This window comes from Herpailurus yagouaroundi, unplaced genomic scaffold, assembly GCF_014898765.1.
Source record: "Herpailurus yagouaroundi ecotype Mexico unplaced genomic scaffold, PumYag 187, whole genome shotgun sequence".
In the NCBI taxonomy this organism is placed as follows: domain Eukaryota; kingdom Metazoa; phylum Chordata; class Mammalia; order Carnivora; family Felidae; genus Herpailurus; species Herpailurus yagouaroundi.
The window spans coordinates 2,804,284-2,826,934 of NW_024412418.1; the positions used below are offsets into that span (position 1 = coordinate 2,804,284).

General features: G+C 39.1%; 1 protein-coding gene and 1 pseudogene across 1 annotated transcript; one reads left to right on the forward strand and one right to left on the reverse strand.

The window, feature by feature from the left end:
- Window positions 1–1,037: 1,037 nt before the first annotated feature.
- On the forward strand, window positions 1,038–1,985 carry LOC121043770 (olfactory receptor 5B12-like). The gene has a single exon (XM_040495767.1). The coding sequence runs from the start codon at window positions 1,041–1,043 to the stop codon at window positions 1,983–1,985; it is 945 nt and encodes a 314-aa protein (XP_040351701.1). The 5' UTR covers window positions 1,038–1,040.
- Window positions 1,986–7,806: 5,821 nt separating this feature from the next.
- On the reverse strand, window positions 7,807–8,769 carry LOC121043916 (olfactory receptor 5B2-like; annotated as a pseudogene).
- Window positions 8,770–22,651: the final 13,882 nt, after the last annotated feature.

The window sequence follows — 22,651 nt, forward strand, 5'->3', positions numbered from 1 at the left end:
AGAGAGAGAGCAAGTGTGAGCAGCAAAGGGGCTGAGGGAGAGAGAATCTTAAGTAGGCTCTATGCCCAGCACAGAGCTTGATGCGGTGCTTGATCTCACTACCATGAGATCATGACCTGAGCTGAAATCAAGAATTGGACACTCAACTGATTGAGCCACCCAGGTGCTCCTAGATGTTTTTAATTCCTTGTACATAAATTTTGACTCTCTTTCCACCACGTGGTGAATTATACATAATGTGTACTATACTGTACAAAGTCCATTTTCGACTAAGGGTATGTTTTATTGAACTATCTTTTACTATCATATCACAGTGCTCTTGACCCAATGGACAAGGCAAAAAAGGTTATTTGAAGTAAAATTAACTCAATTTCACATTAATTTTCCGAAGCTATTCTAGTTTAATACAAAGAAAATTTGTGTTTGTTTTGTAAGCTTTGACTTGGGAGTCTGTGTTGTTCCATTTAGCAATAAATCCGGTGGCATTGTATATGCCCTTTCTTTTCTTCTTTTTACCTTAATTCAGTTCTCTATGAAGAGATTGGGATGCGTTATCTCCAAATCCTTTCTCTGACATCTTGTATAATAATTTAAGATTGCATTTTGGGGGCGCCTGGGTGGCTCAGTTGTTAAGCGTCCGATTTCAGCTCAGGTCACGATGTCACGGTTTGTGGGTTCGAGCCCCACATAGGGCTCTGTGCTGACAGCTCAGAGCCTGGAGCCTGCCTCTGATTCTGTGTCTCCCTCCCTCTCTCTGCCCCTCCCCTGCTCATGCTCTCTCTCTCTCTCTCTCTCTCTGTCTCTCTCTCTGTCTGTCTCAAAAATAAATAAATGTTAAAAAATTGAAAAAAAAAAGATTGCATTTTGTTGTCACAACCATGCTTTAGTTTTAGAGAGTCTTGGAAGCAAGTTCTTGCAATAATGAAATAAGGCACAGAGTGAACATGCTGACTGATTTCATCGGAGTCCTCTCCATTTATAATTCTGATTCGATTTTTCTCCTTGCTACAGGGCAGCCATATAATTCCCAACTGATCCCCATGGAGAACAGCACTGAGGTGACTGAGTTCATTCTTGTGGGGTTAACCAATGACCCGAAACTGCAGATTCCTCTCTTCTTAATCTTCGCCCTCATTTATCTTGTCACTCTGATGGGGAACCTGGGGATGATGGTGCTGATTCTCTTGGACTCTCGTCTCCATACTCCCATGTACTTTTTCCTCAGTCACCTGTCTCTGGTGGACTTTGGTTACTCTACTGCTATCACTCCCAAGGTCATGGCTGGATCACTTACAGGAGACGGGGTCATCTCCTATGATGCGTGTGTCACCCAGTTCTTTTTCTTTGTAGCCTTTATCACTGTAGAAAGTTTCCTCTTGGCCTCAATGGCCTATGACCGCTACGTAGCAGTGTGCAGACCCCTGCATTACACCACCACCATGACGACAGTTATGTGTGCTACTCTGGTCATGGGCTGCTACATTTGTGGTTTCCTGAATGCGTCCATCCACACTGGGAATATTTTCAGGCTCTCCTTCTGTAGAGCCAGTGTGGTTGATCACTTTTTCTGTGATGCTCCTCCTCTTCTGGCTCTCTCATGTTCAGACAACTACATCAGTGAGATGGTTATTTTTTTGGTGGTGGGCATGAATAATCTCTTTTCTGTTTTGGTCATCTTGATCTCCTACCTGTTTATATTTATCACTATTCTGAGGATGCGCTCATCTGAAGGACGCCAGAAGGCCTTTTCCACCTGCACCTCCCACCTCACTACAGTGTCCATCTTCTACGGGACCGGCACCTTCATGTACTTACAGCCCAGCGCCAACCATTCCATGGACACAGACAAAGTGGCATCCGTGTTCTATACCATGGTCATCCCCATGCTAAATCCTGTGGTCTACAGCTTGAGGAACAAAGAGGTCAAGAGTGCCTTTAAAAAGGCCATAGGGAAGGCAAAGTCTTCTATTGGATTCATATTTTAAGTATAAAGAATCAACAATAAGGCACTTTCATCCACCTCAGATCTATTTAGAGAAAATGCTTGTCCAGCACACAAATTTCTAATTTGTTATAGTAATTTTCCAAGCTATTGATTGAGTTTACAAAGCCAAAGTCTTAAAAAATATAATACCTAACAATAGGTTAAGAAGAATTACCAATAAATGTTATTATTTTAAAAATTCTTCTTTTTTTTTCTTTTTTAAAAATTTATTTTGAGAGACAGAGAGAGAGAGCAAGCTGGGAAGGGGCACAGAGAGAGGGAGAGAGAGAATCCCAAGCAGGTTCCACACTGTCAGTGCAGAGCCCAATGCAGGGCTCGAACTTACAGACTGCGAGATCATGACCTGACCTGAAGTCAAGAGTCAGACACTTAACCACCCAGGCACTCCTAAAAATTCTTCTTAATAAGCATATTCATCCACACTCCCACATGAACATGTATACTCACATGTATGTATAAGCACAGGCATACACATAAATAATTCATGAGAAACTCATGAAATCCACACACCCACAGAAGGAGAAATTATTTAAGACATACATGAGATAAGTCTATTGGCATAGTAGAATTTAAAGCAATTATTTTGGTGTCTCAGAACACATTCTTAACATAAATAGTTCACTTAATGGAAATATGGGTGGGTGTGTGTGTGTGTGTACATGTATATATATGCTTGGTTTTTAAAAATTATTTTTACTTTATCTTTCTACACATGAAAAAGCAGTATGTTTTATATTTGAAAAAAGTAAACTGTATGAAAATACTTCCAAAGTTCCTTGAATGTAGAATTATTATCGATTCTTTGTTTGTTCTTGTTTCTAATGAAAATATATACCTTCACATGGGCATTTATTTTCCTAGCCAAATTTCCATATTAATGAGTCCTATCTAAAAATAATACATTTTTATGGTGGTTTAATAGAGAAAACACATAACAATACAGTAAAAAGAAAAGGATGACAAGGCATATTTTTATTCACTTAAATAAAAATATAATATTTGATATTTAAAATTTAAGCACCAAGAATTACAATGGTATTAATAACTTATTTGTGTGTAATGCTATGAATTTGTTAATATACAAATCTGCTAAAATTTTGAGTCTCACTCTGTCAAAAATTCTGAATCTATATGTACGTCCATTCCTTTCCACAGATTTGGGGAGTTTTGGCCCATTGTTTTTTAAAATATTCTTTCTGCTCCTGTCTCTCCTTTTGAGTGTCTCAGTTGGCAAATGTTGGTACACTTGCAGTATCCCACTGTTCTTTGGGACTGTTTATTTTTTCTTCATTAAAAAAAATTTCTGGGGGTGCTTGTGTGGCTCTATTGCTTGGGCATCTGGCTTTGGCTCAGGTCATGATCTTGAGGTTTGTGGGTTCAAGCCCGCACTGGGCTCTGTGCTGATGGCTCAGAGCCTGGAGCCTGCTTCAGATTCTGTGTCTCTTTTTTTCTATGCCCATCCCGCTCATACTCTGTCTGTCTCTCTCTCTCAAAAATAAATAAACTTAAGAAAAAAATGTTTTAAAAAATTTCTGTTTTTCAAGTTGGAGTGCTCAACTGATCTGTCTTAAAGTTTACTGATCTTTTTTTTTCTGCCAGTTCCCATCTGCTGCTGATCCATTTATTGAACTTTATAGTTTATTTATCTTTCTTTTCAACTCAAGAATTTCTATTTGTGTTATTAAAAGTAGTTTCTATATCTGTATTGATACTCCGTATTTGGTGAGACATTGTTCTCATACTTTTCTTAATTCTTTTAACGTGGTTTCCTTTAGTTCTTTGGCCACATTTATAATATCTGATTTAAATCTTTTTCTATTAAGTCCAACGTTGGTATTAGTCATGCTTCCCTCTTTGTGTGATACATTTTTTTTTTTTGCTATTAAAATATGGGCATTTTAAGTACTAAAATGTAGAATGTTCTCAAAATCAGGTCTCCCCACTGCCACCCTCTAGGACTTATTGTTTTTGGTAATGCTGTTTGTTTGTTTCGTGATTTTCCTAGATTGCTTATGTTAATTCTGTACTTTCTGTTGTGCATAGCCACTGGAGTTTCTCCTCACTTAGCTGAGTGGTCAACTAATGATTGGACAGATTTTTCCATTAATTCTTCCAAGCCTTGAACAGGGGTTCTGTATGTTTGTGTTGGAGCATCTTTTCAATGCTCTGGTGATTTAAAAATCTGCCTTAATTTGCACTTCTTCCTGTGCAGAATCTCCAGTGAAAGATTATGTCTTTCTCAGGTCTTTCTGTGCCTGCAAACAGTCTTGCACGTGTACATGATATTTTGTGATCCCCACACATATACTGGAGTATTTCAAAGCCCACTATGGATTTCTCATTTCCCCCAAAATCACTATTCTTTTTTAATGTTTGTTTTTGAGAGGGCGTAAGTGGGGGAGGGGCAGAGAGAGAGGGAGACAGAGGATCTGAAGCCGGCTCAGTGCTGACAGCAGAGAGCCCGGTGTGGGGCTGGAACGCATGAACTACAAGATCATGACTGAGCCAAAGTCAGACTGTTAACCAATTGAGCCACCCAGGCGCCCTTCCCCAAAAATCTGTTTTAAGAGTATGGTCAGGTGATTGCTTGGCCTCAAACGGTGCTGCCATCTTAGGAAATTATATTGGTGAACAATCGCTTCTCAATGTTTTTACAAACGCTCTAGGAATAAGGCTTTTCTTACAGGGTGAACTGTGTCAGGTGAAATAAAGATTAAAATTGTGATGCAGGGGCGCCTGGGTGGCTCAGACGGTTAAGCTGCCGACTTCGGCTCGGGTCGTGATCTCGCGGTCCGAGAGTTCGAGCCCCGCTTCAGGCTCTGTGCTGACAGCTCGGAGCCTGGAGCCTGTTTCGGATTCTGTGTCTCCCTCTCTCTGACCCTCCCATGCTCTGTCTCTCCCTGTCTCAAAAATAAATAAAACGTTAAAAAAATTAAAACAAAAAATGTGAATGGAGCTTTTCTAGAAAGCTGCCAGACAGGTGAAAATAGTGACATTTCTTGAGTTTGGGGGCCACTGTAATTTAATAGTGACATTTCTTGGGGTTTGGGGCCATTTAAGGGACTCCAGACACATTCTTCTTTCTCCAATTGCTGTCAGGCTGACGTTTTTCTCAGCTCCTGTGGTTCTGCTGGTTTTCAAAGCTAACACAGAATTGGGAAGTAGGGCAGTGAAGATGCCAGAAAGCTCACTATTATTATCTAGACTCAGCCATTTTTCTTGAGTACACACGCTTTGGATTGTTGCAAGCCTTTGGTTTATTTCTAGAGCTTTGAAAGTTTTGGGAAACCTCTTGCCTGTGTTGTCTTTGCTTTTATGAAGGGGCAGATTTTCAGAGGCCCTCCCTCTACCATTCTGGAAGTGTCTCTCCAGCCCTATTAAACATCAGCTTCCTTTCTTAGGCCCTCTCTGTGTACATTGGTCTATATTTTCAGAATACATGTTAAAATCTGTAATTATATATTTCTCTGTGAGTTTGATGTCTCTCCCCCATCCAACCAAAATGTACTCATGCAGAAACCATATCTCTTTTGTTCTTCTGTGTATAATCAGAATCTAACACAGAGGCTGAGTTGTGTCTTATTGAGTTGGAATTCAATAAATACTTTGTTGACTTAATATATTCATTAACAGATGAATGAATATGAATGAATATGTCTTTTCAATATCATTATAATTGAGAATAATTGTTGAAAGCAATGTTGCGTGAGACTTCTTGAAGGCTTTATTGAAGGATTTCTTGAAGGATTTATTGTTCTTTCTGTATTGGTGACCATGTAGAATTACTAAGGAAGGTAATGCCAAGTTTTGATTATTCTTAAAGATGCCCTACATTATCAAGAAGTGAATTTTGAGCACTGACCTAGAATGCATCAATCTGGAATCAGCATTAGTAACATCCTTACAAAAAATAACCAGGCTTTCTGCAATTTTATGCTTTTTATTAAACTCATTAGAGAGCTGAGCTCACAAGGCAGCTATCTAATGCCAAATATAATCAAAGATAGGCAAAGAGATGGGATGAGAGTGCTAGCCTACCTGTGACAGATGCTCTTAGGTTCTATAGTTACTGATAGAAGGATCCATCAAAAATTTAAAATGAATAACTAAAGATTTGCACTCATGTACATGCTCTGCTCTACAGACCTCTCTCAGTGTTTACAAGAAAGACTGGGGGCAGGGTGAGATTTCTGAGAGCACTGCTCTCTTGGGGCTGGCCCAGGAGAAAGGAACAGCAGCCATCACAGAAAAAAGTCCACCCAGATTCCTCTTCCTTACCGTTCTACAGAATAACAGCTTAAGTCACTGCTGTCCTTAGATGCTGATAAAATTCACGGGAACTGATATAAGAAAAGAGAATAAAACCCTCTACTCATGGGAGTGGATCAGGACAATGTCCTGGGATGAGATCACAAGGGGTGTACTATACCTAGTGTAGGTCAGGATCGCCACAAAGGGTGCCGTCTCTGAGAACTAGGGACAATGTTTCTGTGTAAAATAAAGGCTGTGTCAGCACAGTAAAGAAGGGCAGTAATATCCACAGCAACACTAACCAACATTGAGTAAGATGTAAACATTCTCTACTGCTAGGAGGGGAACCAAGAGCATGGAGATCCTTTCTGAGGTACAGGTGCATGGCAGTGGGGGTTGGCCGCAGTGGTCTAGTCTGGTGTCTCTCACTCTTGCAGATGCACAGACCTGGGCTGGCTGCTGATGTGGATCCCAGACTTGAGTGCAGGGCAGGGATAGAGGGAAGAGGGAAGGATTTAGGCAGCTGGCTTATATGAACACAAATACCTGTGGGGTAGAACTGGTGAAATCTGTAGAAGGTCCACCGCAACTCTGCTGGCAGTTGGTTTCTGCCTCATTGTGGTTTTTTGCATTTCCCTGTTGATGAGTGATGTTGAACATATTTTCATGTGTCTGTTGGCCATCTGGATGTGTTCTTTGGAAAAATGTCTGTTCATGTCTTCTGTTCGATGTCTTGACTGGATCATTTATTTTTTGGGTGTTGAGTTTGATAGGTTCTTTATAGATTTTGGATGCTAGCCCTTTATCAGATAAAAGTAATTTTTTTTAATGGTTCCAGCAGAAGATACATCACCATCATCACAGATCTAGAGCCAGAAGGAAATGTTTATATTCTAACACCCTGCCCATGCTAAGTGTCAGCATGGCCATCTTAGCACATTCAAGCACAGTCTTACGCATACTGTGAGTATGAGTACCTCCAAATGTGTCGAGGCAGAAAAGGAAACAATGCACATTCCCACCGGGAATTTTAATATCGAATTGATCTCTCCTAAGGATCAAAATAAAACACAAGAACACTGTGATGCTAGGATATTTAATGTAGATTGGGCTTACTATCCATAAGTACTGTTATGTTTCCATTCTCTATGGATAGTTAGAATCATTGGAATTGACTGCATAGCCAGTGTGTATACAGTGATTTTCCAAACTGGATGAGATATTAAACTTGAAAATAGTTTTGTACTTTATGTCCTTTTATGATTTACTAAATAGAATCTATTTGATGTGCTATTTACTAATCAGTGAGACGTCGTTCCTATGGAATGACAGTGTAGTTTCCAGAAAATCATTGTAACCATAAATGGGGATTAAAAGCACTGAGTGAGAATGTAAATAAAAATATTTCAGCCAAAAAGAACACTAGTCATGACTCTAAATGTTCTATAATTCTATGTAGATGGTTTATTTTATGAATGATGAATTATAAATATTCATGATCCAAATATCCAATATATTGATATGATTGAACTTAAAGCTTCATTTATCATTCATTCATTTAACAAATATTTACTGACATTTCCTATGATCCAGAAACTCATTAAGCTATGGAGGGTAGAGTTATGAACAAAGCAGACAAAGCTACTGCTTACACGGAGTTTATGTTTTAATTTGGAGATACATATAATAAATGCTTTTTTGTGTGTGTCCATACGATTCCTGGAGCTGGGCTGTATATGCATGAAGGTGACTGTACCATTGAAGATGGACACTAGAGAGGTGGGAAACGTAGGTGGACAAAGCCTTTTGATACCCCGGAACTGATTGCATCTTCAAGATGGTGATAAATATAAACAGATAGAAAATAAAGATAACCATGAGAGAAAAAAAAAGGAAGCCAGTTATATAGACAAAAACCAACTCACTGATGTACTTATCAGCGCAAGACAGAACTGTTGACTGCTGAAATATTGCAGAAAAAAATGACGAACCACATTGGACATATGGAAACAGAGACTGGAGGTATCTCCAATATTTAGAGAGGCATTTAGAACACCACAGACATAGCAGCCTGTGGCCAGACAAGCACTCACATCAGTGAGTAGTCATGGTGGTGATGTGATGGCAGGGATTTGCACACTGCAGCGTAGCGGTCATAGGCCATTGAAGCCAAGAGGTAACTTCCCACAGTGGCGAAGACTGCAAAAAAAGGACATCTGAGTAGCACATGCATTGCAGGAGATGACTTTGTTTCCTATAAGAAATCCTGCCATGACCTTGGGTCTGTAACAAAAATCCCTGAGAGACAGGTCACTGAGGAAAAAGCACATGAGAGTGTGGAGACAAGAGCCCAACAGAATCAGCACAGTCCCTCGCCCCCGCCACCCCCCCCCCCCGCCCCCCGATTTCCAACTAGAGTGAAGAGGTAGATGAGGGGGAATGTCATAAAGACATTCTGGAGCATCTGTACATCCTAGAAGGATGAACTCAGTCACTTCTGTGTTGTGCCCCATGAACGTCGGTGGGGAATCACAGGATGCCCTGTAGTGATGAGAAGTAAAGGAACAGAGTGTTAAATGGAAAAGAGAGTAGAGTGAGGTGGAAATGTGTAAATGGCTCTGCGGATTGTTTCAATGATGGCAATCTTGTGTTCTTCAAACCTGAAGCGCACGCAAGACAAAACAATTAGCCTTCATGCTCATTTCTTTTATGAGGTAACTTAGGCTCAACAAGGTTGTGTAATTTGCCCAAGTTTACCCAAATGTTAACTGGCAGAGTCAAGCTTCATCCCAGGCAGACTAATTCTGAAATCCCATGACAGTAACTGAAACTTGAATTGAATTGAGTTAATTCTATTCACAGTCAGCCCTCGAATCCATCGGACCCATCTTAATGGGTTGTTAGGAGTAATGAAATGGCTACGATACTATTCTTAGATGTGGGACTCCCAATGGGGTCATAGGGGCATACAGGGAAAGTAGAACTGCGACTGCAGACATGTACCACCAGGAAGGCAATCCTGAAGAGAAGGAAATGCATTGAGTGGAAGACTCAAGCTCTGGGACGAGGTGCATATGGTTCAGATTGTACCCTAACACACACTATCTGGGAGACACTTCCCTAACCTAAGTTCTTTGAGCCCCATTCTTTTTCATCTCTAAAACTGAAGATGTAATGCGAAGGGGCAATTGTGAAAGTTCATAAAATAATCATGAAAAACGGTTAAGTAGAGTTAGCTCTGATGTTATTGTAGGATGAAATCCCGATCTCTATCTTGCCTTGGTAAAGGTGGGAAGCAATATCTATCTAGTCTCTAGATTACGGATTAGTTTTAAAGTCTGATAGCCTCACTCTCTGATTTGTCTTTCCTCACATACTATGCCCACTCAGTTCTTCTGATCGCCCCGTGTGTCTCACTCCGCCTTTCCTCTGACCATATCATTGGCTGCACAAGCCATTCACTCAGTTTTTTCATTGAGATCCATATTTTACTTTGGGTTGGAACAGTTTTCTTATATTTGGAACTCATTCTTACTCTCATTACTCAGGCCCTCAAAGCTTGGATGACAAAAATCCAGGGTTGAAATGTCATGTCCATGGGTTTTATTATGGCTTCCAGATCTGCCTTTGAGGTGAGCTCCATTCTGTAACTTTTCTTATTTCAATTGAATGCAGCCTATGCCACAGCTTTCACTCATTGGTAACTACTCTTCTCTACTGACTGAAGGGCTTCATGACTTCCCCTTTCACAACCCAGTTCCTAAGGACATTTGTGTTTGCTCACCTTTGACAAACATAAATTCTTTTTAGCATATACTGTGTTCTATACCCTCCACTAAGAGCATTCCGTGTGTGTGTGTGTGTGTGTGTGTGTGTGTGTGTATGTGTGTGCGCATTCTTTCTTCCTCCTCACAACTTTATACGGTAGGTAGTGTAATCTTTATGCTACAGCTTTATAAGGATAACTTATAAATTAACAACAATAATTTTAAAAGTTATAGCATCCCACAAGTTTACCCTATGATGTTATAAGATACAGAGTATTATCACCCACATTTGTGGTTAAGGAATTGAGGGTTGGAGAGGTCATATGACTTTACAGACGTCTACACGTATGTAGCAAGAAATAAACTCAAGATTCGTATCCAGATCAGACAGATTGTAAACCTGTGCCTTCAGCCACCAGACTTTCTGGCGTTTAAGTGAGCTAGTAGTAATATGGGGAAGATAAGAGGAAAAGAAGGTTGAAATAGAGTAAGGAGCTTTATAATTCATGCTGGTCCTCTTGGAGTCTAAAGAAGTTTCATTTCACCCCATTATACTTACCTTTCCTTCCGTAACAGACCTACGGTTAGGAAGCAGAATGAAATTACTACCTAATCAATCAGAGCATAATCTAGCCTCTGTTTCTTATTGCTGTTGCTTTTATCCTCTTTAGGAAAACACTATGTTGCCTCCTAAGTATTACTCATCTGCCTATTTGTTGAATGATGACGTACATTTGGATGTTTAAGACCAGCTCTACCTCACTGTTTCAGAAGAAACATTCACAGCATCCATTACTTTGCCAAAGTAAGTCACAGTACACACAGCCTCCCTACTGTTTTTGCATGAATTACACGTCTCACTAAAAATGTATAGAATATGTAGAACCTTACCTTGCTCCTTGACAAGAAGGGAAAGGCAGCCATGAATTGTGTCTCTGATACCAGAACCTCAACCAGAGTAGAATGAGTATATCCTACTGAAGAGGCTCTCTTCAGTACTGGTGAAAAGGCTTCAAGGTCTCTGAAGCATGGAGGAATGGAGGGAAAAAATCATTGACGTGGAGCTAGGAAGACAGTTCAGGTCCTACATCTCCTATGTATTCTTTATGATCCTTGGAAGAGTCATTTACCCCTGTCAAATTCAGTTTCCTGATTTGTGAAGTGGAAATAATAAAATTGCATCTCCCGCCCACCTTACAGAATTCTGTCTGTGAAGAACAAACGAGGGAAGGTCTATAAACCAACTTGGTAAGGGGATTCTCATATTAACCTGAATCAGTATAGTTCTTATCTCAGAGTGGGTTTTTTGGGCAGCTCCGAAGAAAATTCTTTTTGGAGGAAGATGGCGTCTGTACCAGGAACAACTGACATTCGGATGAATAAACAGAGGAGCAGAAGGGTTCTGCACCCAGATGGGTCTTCTAAAATGATGTTGAATGGAGTGATTTGGGGATTCCCAAGGCTAATGAGTGGGAACCAGGAGAAAGTTACAGGGACGCAGAGTTCTCAGGGGAGCCGGAGCCCTATGGGAATAACCACAGTTCCCCTCACTTATTTAGGAAAGAAGCAATTAAACTGTCTGTGAGGAACTGAAGTGTCTGTTGAGTAAGCACACCTACCTATTTGGATTATTTGTCTTTTTTTTCCTTCTTCTAATTGAGGTATAATTTACATACAGTTATATCCACACTTTTCAATGTATTGTTCTAAGTGTTTGTACCAATGTAAGTGGCCCTATAACCACCATCACATCAGGATATAGAACAGTTTATTATCCCCCCTAAATTTCCTAGAACCCTTTGTAATTGACCCCTTTTTCCACCTCCTAGCAACCACTAATTTGTTTTCAGTCCCTATAGTTTTTGCTTGTAAGAATGTCATAAAAAAAGAATCATGCAGTAGGTTATCTCTTGAGTCATGCTTCTCTCCCTTAGCATAATGCATTTGAAAATTATGGAGATGTATTTGTTCTGTAATTGGTTCCTTCTTATTACTAAGATGCATTCTATGTATTCAGATTGTTTATCCATTCTTCAGTTGAAGGAAACTTGGGTTGTTTCCAGTTTTAGCTAATACAAATAAAGATCCTATAAACATTCACATACAGGATTTTATGTGGCCATGTGCTTTTATTTCACTTGCGTAGATTGTTAGAAGTGAGATTTCTAGGTCATGTGACAGTTGCCAACCTGTTTTCGACAATGGCGTACTACTTTGTATTCCCATCGGCAACGTATGAGAGTTCCAACTGCTTCACATCCTTGATGGTACTCTATATTTACAGGTGGGCTTTTGTGGCATTAGTTATTCTAATAAGTTTGTAGTGTATCTCCTTATTGTTTTAGTTTGCATTTTTCTAACAACCAATGCTGTTGAGCATCTTTTTATGTGCTTATTTGCCATTCTAATTATCCTCTTTTGTGAAAAGTCTGTTAAAATCTTTTGCCCATTTTTGATACATGCACCCTGATGTTTATAGCAGCACAATCTATAATAGCCAAATTGTGGAAACAGCCCAAGTGTCCATCCACTGATGAATGGATAAGGAAGGTGTAGTACACACACACACACACACACACACACACACACACTGGAATACTACTCAGCCATCAAAAAGGATGAAGTCTTGCCATTTGCAATCACGCGGATAGAGCTAGAGAGTACAGTGCTAAGCACAATAAGGCAGCCAGAGAAAGACAAATACAAATACCATATGATTTAACTCATATGTCTCATATGTGGAATTTAAGAAAAAATGAGCAAAGGAAAAAAAGAGAGAGAAAGAGGCAAACCAAGAGCCAGACTCTTGATTATAGAGAACAAACTGATGGTTACCAGAGGGGAGGTGGGTGGGAGGATGGGTCAAATAGGTCATGGGGATTTAGGAATGCACTTGTTGTGATGAACATTGGGTGTTGTACGAAAGTGTTGAATCACTACATTGTACACCTGAAACTAATATTACACTGTATGTTAACTTACTTGAATATAAAAATTTTTAATAAAAATTTTGAAAAAGTAAAAAGTACTTTTGATAAACGCTTTTGGAATACTTTTGGGCTTACAAAAAAAGTGCAAAGACAGGGTAAGTGTTCCCGTACACCCTTCGCCCGGTTTACCCCAGAGTTATCATCTTACAGTACCTTGGTACACGTGTCAGTACAAATCCAACATTCACACATTGCTATTAACTGAATCCCATACCTTATTCAGATTTCACTAGCTTTACCTTCTGATGTCCTGTTACAGTATCCTATCCATGATACCACGTAAAGAAATAAAAAGGGTTATTGTTTGGGGCACCTGGGTGGCTCAGTCGGTTAAGCGTGACTTCAGCTCAAGTCGCGATCTCATGGTCTGTGAGTTGGAGTGACACATTGGGCTCTGACAGCTCAGAGCCTGGAGACTGCTTTGGACTCTGTGTCTCCCTCCCTCCCTGCTCCTCCCCTGCTTGCTCTTCCTCTCTCTCTCTCTCAAAAATAAAGAAACATTAAACATTTTTAAATGGTTATTGTTTTACCATTATGGTAAACCATTGGAGATGGTGACCAATATTGGATCTAGTAGTAGAAATTGAAAAAACATTATCAAGTTATTGAGGGAACCGCATTGGCAAGAAAGCCGTGAGCCGTGATTTTAACATTCTTTGGCTGAGCATTAAAACAACTCTAGAAATTTAAAATTGTGTGTGTGGAAATAAGCTGCAAAACCTGAATATACCTCAAAGATCTCATCATCCTTAACACACACTTAAAACTGCCTGATGTGGCCATTAGCGTCACATAAAAACATTACACAAAACAGCACTCAACATAAACCCACTTGTTCCTGGACATGGCCAGACACTAATATCCCATGTCCCTAGCATTGAACAGTCCTTTCTCTTTTGAAATATCCCAGAGCTTTTCAGTTGAACCCTGCAACTAACTAAGACCCATCAAAAGTTCTTGAAAACCAATTAGAAAGTCTCTTCTAAAAATCCCATCTTAATAAAATGCTTGTCAATTTTATACCATCTCAGTGTTTCTTCTTTTTAATCTATAAAATGTACTCTCCTTTACAACATCTTTAAACCCCTGCTAAAACACAAGTAATAGCAGACAGCTTCCCTTGCTAAAGCAAAGCAAAACAAAACAAAACAAAACAAAACAAAACCAGCTTCTGTTAATTTTGTCTCTGATTTCATTTTGTCTTTGATACACTTCAGAAATGATCTCAAGGAATAATGGATAAGGGGGAAAGCCCCACACATCTAACAGGACTAGGGGCCAGGAAAAACAATGGAAAATGGAGTTTTCCCAGAAAGAAAAACAGAATCTCATAAAGAAATATCTCCATGGTCAAGTTTGAGGGGCCTTCGTAATGCTAACTCAGCAAGATTTCCAAAGTGACCCTTGTATCTCCATTCTTTACTTTCCTAGAAGAGAATTTTTTCCACTTCTCTTCATTCTGTTTGTATATCATACATTGAGTATGATGTGGGATAAGCTGTTTGGTTTTTGTCTGTTTGTTTATTTAGTTCATACGTTCCTGGACCACAAGGAACCACCTTCGGACTGAATGGAGGGAACCATTTAACCCCTTTGATTTGGACATTGAAACTTTATAGGGATTAGTTGGAATTCAGGATGTCTCCCTAGCGACAGTAGATAATATGTTCCATGGGGGCGGAGGGAGTGAAATGGATATTTGATGATCGTAAACATTACAGTGGGAGAAACTTGTTCATTCTGCGCCAAAGCATTTTCTTGAGCACATAACTGTACTAATTTCTCAACCCACATGCAATTAGTTGAAGTCACGTCATTGTATTCTTGTCAATGAAAGTGAGCATAAGTCACATGTGTCAATTCCAAGTCTGGCCCGAGAAACCTCCCAGGTGACCGTCTGCTTATTCTCTCTTCCATCATCACCTGCTGGATAGAGGATCCAGGCCATAGGGGTGTGGAGCCACTAAATGAAAAGAGCTGGATTGCTGAATCACTGTATAAGATCCCATAGAACAACTAACTGAACAGAATACGCGCAAGAAAAATCTCTATGTTTAAGTCACTGTGATTTCTGCAGTTTCCTTGTATAGCAGCGGCGTTATTTATACAAACCAATATAAAAAGATTCCCATAAGACAATCTGCAGGCTGTTTGGCGAGAAGAAGGGGGACATATGACAAGAAATACTGTCAAATGTCTACAAGACAATTTAGTTCCACAAATATTTAACATTAATCCCCACTCAGCTTCTAAACATAACTACCGTGGCTAGGACAATTAACATTAGCATAAGTTTTGGAGAAAAAGAGAAAAGCCTGTTCCAACCAAATTTGCTGATCTAAGAAAACTTACTAAAATCCTCTGAGCTTCTCCTGAAGGTAAATAATGCCTATTTTGCTGGGTGAGAGAGCAGAGAGCACTTAGCACGGCGCATGACAGAGAATAGCTATTCAATAAATATGTTCTTTTTCTTCCCACTCTTTCTTCCTCTTCCTTTTCTGTATTGTCATCCTCCTTTATCTACCCAAACACGTATTAAGTATATATTTAATGTATAAACATATTTATCAGCTGCATCATTAACTATTAATAAATTGGAATATATCCAGTTATATATTTTTATAAATATTAATACTTGTTATGTATATTTAATATGTTATTTATTATATAGATATACGTTTACATTTATAAGCATAGCTGTACTGTTTAACTGTGAACTCTTTGAGGACAAAGGTGCTATCACATTTAGTTCTGTATTCTCAGAACCAGTCCGATGTCGGTGAAATAAAAGACAAGTTTTCAGTTGTCACTGGAACAAAGGATGGTGGTGAGGAGCTGACGGGCCATCGATGTCCTGTGGCGGCTGGGCAGCAGTGTGTAAACCTCCACATTGTACCCCGCCAGGACAGCCCACGTGCTTGGTCATCTGGCCACAGACTGCGGAGGTCTGTGGGTTTCCTGAAGGCCAGAATTCACCCTAAATCTTTCTTTTTGTGAGTCTGATATGGCTCATCACTTCTTCTGAGAAAGCAAGCAGTCAGTCATGGCCCCCTGTTGCTTTCATAAACCGACCAGTGAGCTGGTTCTTGCTTCTGTGCAGGCAAGGCTTCGATGTCTTTTTTTGTTCTGGTTACCTCGTTTTTCGGCCGGCTCAGAATTAGCACCGTTTTGAGTATGCTCTCCTCTAGGGGGCGCCAGCACACCTTTTCCACCTGAGCTTCCCTCATCTCTGCAGTGTCATCTTCTTTTCATTTATATTTTTTACTTTATTTTTAAATGTTATTATTTATTTATTTATTTATTTATTTATTTATTTATTATTTTATTTAAATCCAAGGTAGTTAACATATAGTGTAATAATGGTTTCAGGAGAATTTAGTGATTCATCACTTACATATAACACCTAGTGCTCATCTCAACAAGTGCCCTCCTTAAAGCCCATCACCCATTTAGCCCATTGCCCCAGCCAATACGCCTCCAGCAACCATCAGTTTGTTCTCTGTATTTGAGAGTCTCTTACGGTTTGCCTCCCTCTCTGTTTTTATCTTATTTTTCCTTCTCTTCCCGTGTGTTCATCTGTTTTGTTTCTTAAATCCCACATATGAGTGAAGTCATATGATATTTGTCTTTTTATGACGGACTTATTTCGCTCAGCGTAATACACTCTAGTTCCATCCAAATTGTTATAAATGGCAAGATTTCATTCTTTTTCATGGCTGAGTAGTGTTCCATTGTACCTATATGCCACATCTTCTTTATCCATTCATCAGTCGATGGACATTTGGGCTCTTTCCATACTTTGGCTATTGTTGATGGCGTTACTATAGACATTGGGGGGTGCATGTGCCGCTTTGAAACAGCACACCTGTATCCTGTGGATTAATGCCTTGTAGTGCAATTGCAGGGTCATAGGGTAGCTCGATCTTTAAGTTTTGAGGAACCTCCATACTGTTTTCCAGAGTGGCTGCACCAGTTTGCATTCCCACCAACAGTGCAAAAGTATTCCTCTTTCTCCACATCCTCACCGACATCTGTTGTTTCCTGCGTTATTAATTTTAGCCATTCTAACAGGTGTGAGGTGGTAGCTCATTGTGGTTTTGATTTGTATTTCCCTGGTGATGAGTGATGCTGAGCATCTTTTCATGTGTCTGTTAGCCATCGAAATGTCTTCTTTTGAAAATGTCTGTTCCTGTCTTTTTCCCATTTCTTCACTGGATTACTTGATTTTTGGGTGTTGAGTTTGATAAGTTCTTTATAGATTTTGGATACTAATTGTTTATTTATTTTTTTTAGAAAGAGAGAGAAAGACAGACAGGAAGAGAGAGAGACAGAAAGAGCACGTGTGACAGGAGGGGCAGAGAGAGGGATATGAAGCGAGCTCCCCACTGACAGCAGAGAGCCTAATGCAGGACTTGAACTCCCCAACTGTGAGATCATGACCTGAGCTGAAGGCCCACACTTAGCCAACTGAGCCACCCAGGCACCCTGCAGTGCACCGTGCAGTGTCATCTTCTACAGGACAGTCATCTTCACATAACTTACAGTCAACCTCCAGGCATCCCATAGACACAGACAAGACAAAACTGCCTCCAGTGTTAGTGTTTTAATGATGTAGGATCCACAATAACCCGGCTTAAGTTCCTTTTAAAAAAAAAAAAAAGTAAATATTTACTTTTGAAAGAGGGAGAGAGAAAGAGCGTGAGCAGAGGAGGGGCAGAGAGAGGTGGAGACAGGGGATCTGAAGCAGGCTCTGTGCTGACAGCAGACAGCCTGATGCAGGGTTTGAATTCATGAACCATAGGATCATGGCCTGAGCCAAAGTTTGATGCTTAGCCTACTGACCCATCCAGGCGCCCCCATCCTCCCACCCTCCCCGCTAGTTTAACCTTCTTAGATCCTCCTGGCACAGTGTTCCCTGTCATGGGTCATACTGTACTTTATTTCCTACAGTGATGTCTGCATCTCTTCAAAAGTATATTTTTGATTAAAGAGTAAATATTGTTAACATGAATGTAATAGCTTAACTGTAAGAGCTCACAGTGAGCTTAGATATTTGGAAGACGTCATTTACAAATCAGTATTTTTTCTTTTTCAATAGTACTTTGGCTGTTCAGGGTCTTTTATGGTTTATTGGCTGTTCAGGGTCTTTTATGGTTTATATATACAATGGAATACTACTTGGCAATGAGAAAGGATGAATCATGCCATTTGCAGCAATGTGGATGGAACTGGAAGGTATTATGCTAAGTGAAGTAAGTCAGCCAGAGAAAGATATCAAATGTTTTCACTCATATGTGGATCTTGAGAAGACCATGGGGGAAGGAAAGGAAAAATAGTTACAGAGAGGGAAGGAAGCAAACCATGAGACTCTTAAATACAGAGAAGAAACTGAGGGTTGGTAGGGGGGTGGTGGAGGAGAAGGGAAAATGAATGACGGGCACTGAAGAGGGCACTTGTCGGGATGGGCACTGGATGTTGTATGTCAGTGATGAACCACGGGAATCTACCCCAAAAACCAAGAGCACGTTTTACACACTGTATGTTAGCCAATTTGACAATAAATTATATTAAAATAAATAAATAAATAAATAAATAAAATACACAAATAAATAAAAGTTACAAAACAGAAAAAAATGAAGAAAATTAATGAAACCGAAAGTAATAAATAAATAAATAAATAAAATAAGTATTAATCAGATATGTCATCTGCAAATCTCCTTTCCCATTCTGTAGGCTGCCTTTTAGTTTTGTTGATTGTTTCCTTCACTGTGCAGAAGCTTTTTATCTTGATGAGGTCCCAAGAGTTCACATTTGTTTTTGTGTCCTTGCCTCCGGCGATGTGTCTAATAAGGAGATGCTACAGCCAATGTCAAAGAGGTTGCTGCCTGTATTCTCCTCCAGGATTTTGATGGTTTCCTGTCTCACATTTAGGTCTTTCACCCATTTTGAATTTATTTTTGTGAATGGTGTAAGAAAGTGGTCTACTTTCATTCTTCTGCATGTCGCTGTCCAGTTTTCCCAACACCATTTGTTGAAGAGACTTTTTTTCCACTGGATATTCTTTCTTGCTTTGTTAAAGATGAGTTGACCATGTAGTTGTGGGTCCATTCTGGATTTTCTATCTGTTCCATTGATCAATGTGTCTGTTTATGTGCTAGTACCATCATGTCTTGATGACTACAGCTTTGCAATATAACTTGAAGTCTGGAATTGTGATGCCTTCAGCTTTGCTTTTCTTTTTCTGGATTGCTTTGGCTATTCAGGGTCTTTCGTGGTTCCATACAATTTTTAGAATTGTTTGTTCTAGGTCTGTGAAATATGCTGGTGTTATTTGATGGGGATTGCATTAAATGTGCAGATTTCTTTGAGTAATATAGACATTTTAACAATATTTCTTCTTCCAATTCATAAGCATGGAATGCTTTTCCATTTCTTTGTGTCTTCTTCAATTTCTTTCATAAGCTTTCTGTAGTTTTCAGTGTACAGATCTTTTACCTCTTTGGTTAGGTTTATTCCTCGGCATCTATGGTTAATCACATTTGATTCATTCATATGTTCCACGTGCATTATATAAACCTACATGCAACATAAACCTACATGAGAATGGGGGTGTACACAAGCCTGTGAATAAAAGTAACACAAGAGTTCCATTTACACACATGCATGTAGGAGGAGGAAATTTGTCAAAGAAGTATATATAGTGTGGCTAATGTTTGATGAAAAAAATAATCTAAAAAATCAATTGAGGTATCAGCATATAAATTTATGTCAAATCATATTATTTGTTGGCTTGAAAAATTGTTCTAAGAGTCCCAAATGCAGAAAAAAGTACTCTAGTAGTTTTTCAAATGAAGGTATGTATTTTTTAAGGCATTACATTTTATGGAAAGCTCCATAAGTATAGCATGTAAATGAATTGATATTTTCACCTTGACCGAGTCATTATATAGAAACAGTATGTTCATATGATAATTTTCAAAAAGATAAATTGATCAGAGGAGAAGAACACTGAAGAGATAATACAGGTCTTGTTCCACTTATGTGTATAGGACTACCAACTCCTCACATGTAATAAAAATAATGCACTAAGAATAACAAATCACACCTTCTCTGTCTGTAAATGCTTTGAAATGGTTATGGTCCTTCATTCATTTAGACTTTAGTTGATCTGTACCATCTGGTATCACTCTCCCACTCATGGACTCCACATCATTAACACTGATTTTCTTGTTACTCCTTAACAACTCCACGCATGCTCCTACTTCAGGACCTTTGTGCTTGCTGTTTCCTTTGCTTGGAAGGTTCCCTTGCTTCCTTCAGGCCTCTCCTTAAACGTTACCTATCCTATGGGTATGACTCCCTTTATAAAACGGCCACTTGGCTCCTTATGGACCTCACCTCAGCCTCATCTCTTCTTCATAGTTCTTATTAACACTAATTTTTATCTGTTTGCCTGTTCATCTATATATATCTGCTAACTAAACTGTAAACTCCCCAAGAGTTCTGGTTTCATCTACTATGTTCACAGCTCTATCCCCGGTACCTATTAATGTGTCTGGCTCAAGATGTTTTTGTGAAATGGATGAACTAATTCTGTTGTGAGTACATTATGTCAATATGTTGGATCTTTGAGCCACTGATAATTATATCACATCACAAATAAATAATCATTCTAAGTATCATTTAGAACGCTTCAAGAGACATGGCTGTTTTCCTGCTGTGTGGAATATTTTTACCTATAATCTCACTCAGTGCTTGGACTCCCAATTTTGGATGTAAGGATGTTTTGGAACCCATTGCCATCCGAAACCATCTCATATTTTTCCCTTAGGAATTGTCTTATTAAGTGGCAGGTAACACAATAAAACAAATTTTATTTAGTAAACTGTAAAAAGACCTAAAATAAGAAACTATTAAAATTTTAATATCTGATCTGATTTGGAAAATTACTTCACATATGCTGAATGTACAATTAACTCCAATGATTGTAAACATCTATTTTGAATGTAAACATAACCTGCATTCCATATCCCAGTGTGAAATGTAATTATTTGATTTTGGTTCTCCAGTTAGCTATAACAAAGTTACCCAAGGGTATTTGCATCTGTGTCTTCTCTTTCCATCTCTATGTAATCGGAAGCATTCAACATCTCAAGATTTATAAAACTGTGCTTGAATGCCTTAAGGTAATCATGCAGATAATAGTGGTATACTAATATACATTCCCTTCTGGGTCTGAGGGCTATGAAAACAGTAATGTGTCTCCTGCTGAAACCATTTTATTATTTTTTTTATTTTGAAATTTTTTTGAATTCTAGAATATTCTAAATTTTCAAAAACTTAGACATATTCCTGTCAGTTCCTGTATACCCCATATATCCCTGCTCTAGTTTCGTCTATTAATGTCTTGCTTTAGCCTGGTACTTTTTATCAAAACTAAGCAGCCAACCTGGGCATCACTGTTATCTAAACTTCAGATTTTACTTGGGTTTTACCATTTTTGTTTTTTCCAGTAACGTCCTTTTCTCTTCCAGGCTGTTATTCAGGATCCACATTGAATTGAGTTGTCATGGCTCCTTGGCTTCCTCTGGCCTGTGACAGCGTCTCAGTCTTCCCTCACCTCTCATGACTTGGACTGTTTTGAGGGGTACTAGTCAGATAATTTGTAGAGTGGCTTTCAATGTGCAGTTGTTTGGTTTTGGGTGTTTTGGGTCATGGTTAGGTAAGGAATATGGATTTTACGTCAAAATAGGACTTTCCCTTTCATCACGTTACGTCAGGGCTACGTGTTCACACCATGACTTGGCACACTGCCATTTATTACCTTCAATCACCTGGCCAAGAGAGTTTTGTCACGTTGCCAGCGTGAAGCCACTTTCTCCCTTTTTCATATTCTATTTCTTGTAAGTAAGTCATGAAGACTACTTTAGACCCCAGCCAGTGGGGGGCTAAAGTTCACCTCCAGGAGTAGAGGGGAATATATAAATAAATTCTTTCAAACTCTTTGAAGGGAAAATCTGTCTCTCTTTTATCATTTATGTCAATCATTTGTGTATGTCAGTATGGGATCACATCTTTCTTGTATACTTTGGGTTATAATTCAATGTTATGTTATTTTTTATTTATTTATTTATTTTTTGCTCAAATTGTTCCCTGTTTGGTCATGTGTCTTGTTTCCTTTCGACATGCCCCCATCCTTTTAGTTTTGAATACCTCTTTGTGTTGGAGCATTACAAGATGCTCAGATTCCTCTTGCATTGACCCTGATCCAGTCATAGAATCAGTTATTTCTCCAAAGAGCCCTGCTTCCATTTATTAGAGAATAATATTTAGAAAATAAGATCCAGGAGCTGGGTAGGCTCATTGCTACTGAGATATCTCTTCTAGGTGATCTTAGAAGACAAAACCAGGATATATACACACATATGAATTTAGGTTTATTTACATATCTATATCCATTTATACCTGTAAGGAGATAAATATGTCTGACTCTAATTTGGTTCTTTCCAGTCTTTCCCACTTGCTATGCGTGATTTGTTTTTCTTTATTCCTAGTTCACTGACAATTTTCATCATGAATGGATGTTGGATTTTGTCAGCTGCTTTTTCTGCAGCAATTGATATGATCATGTTTAATTT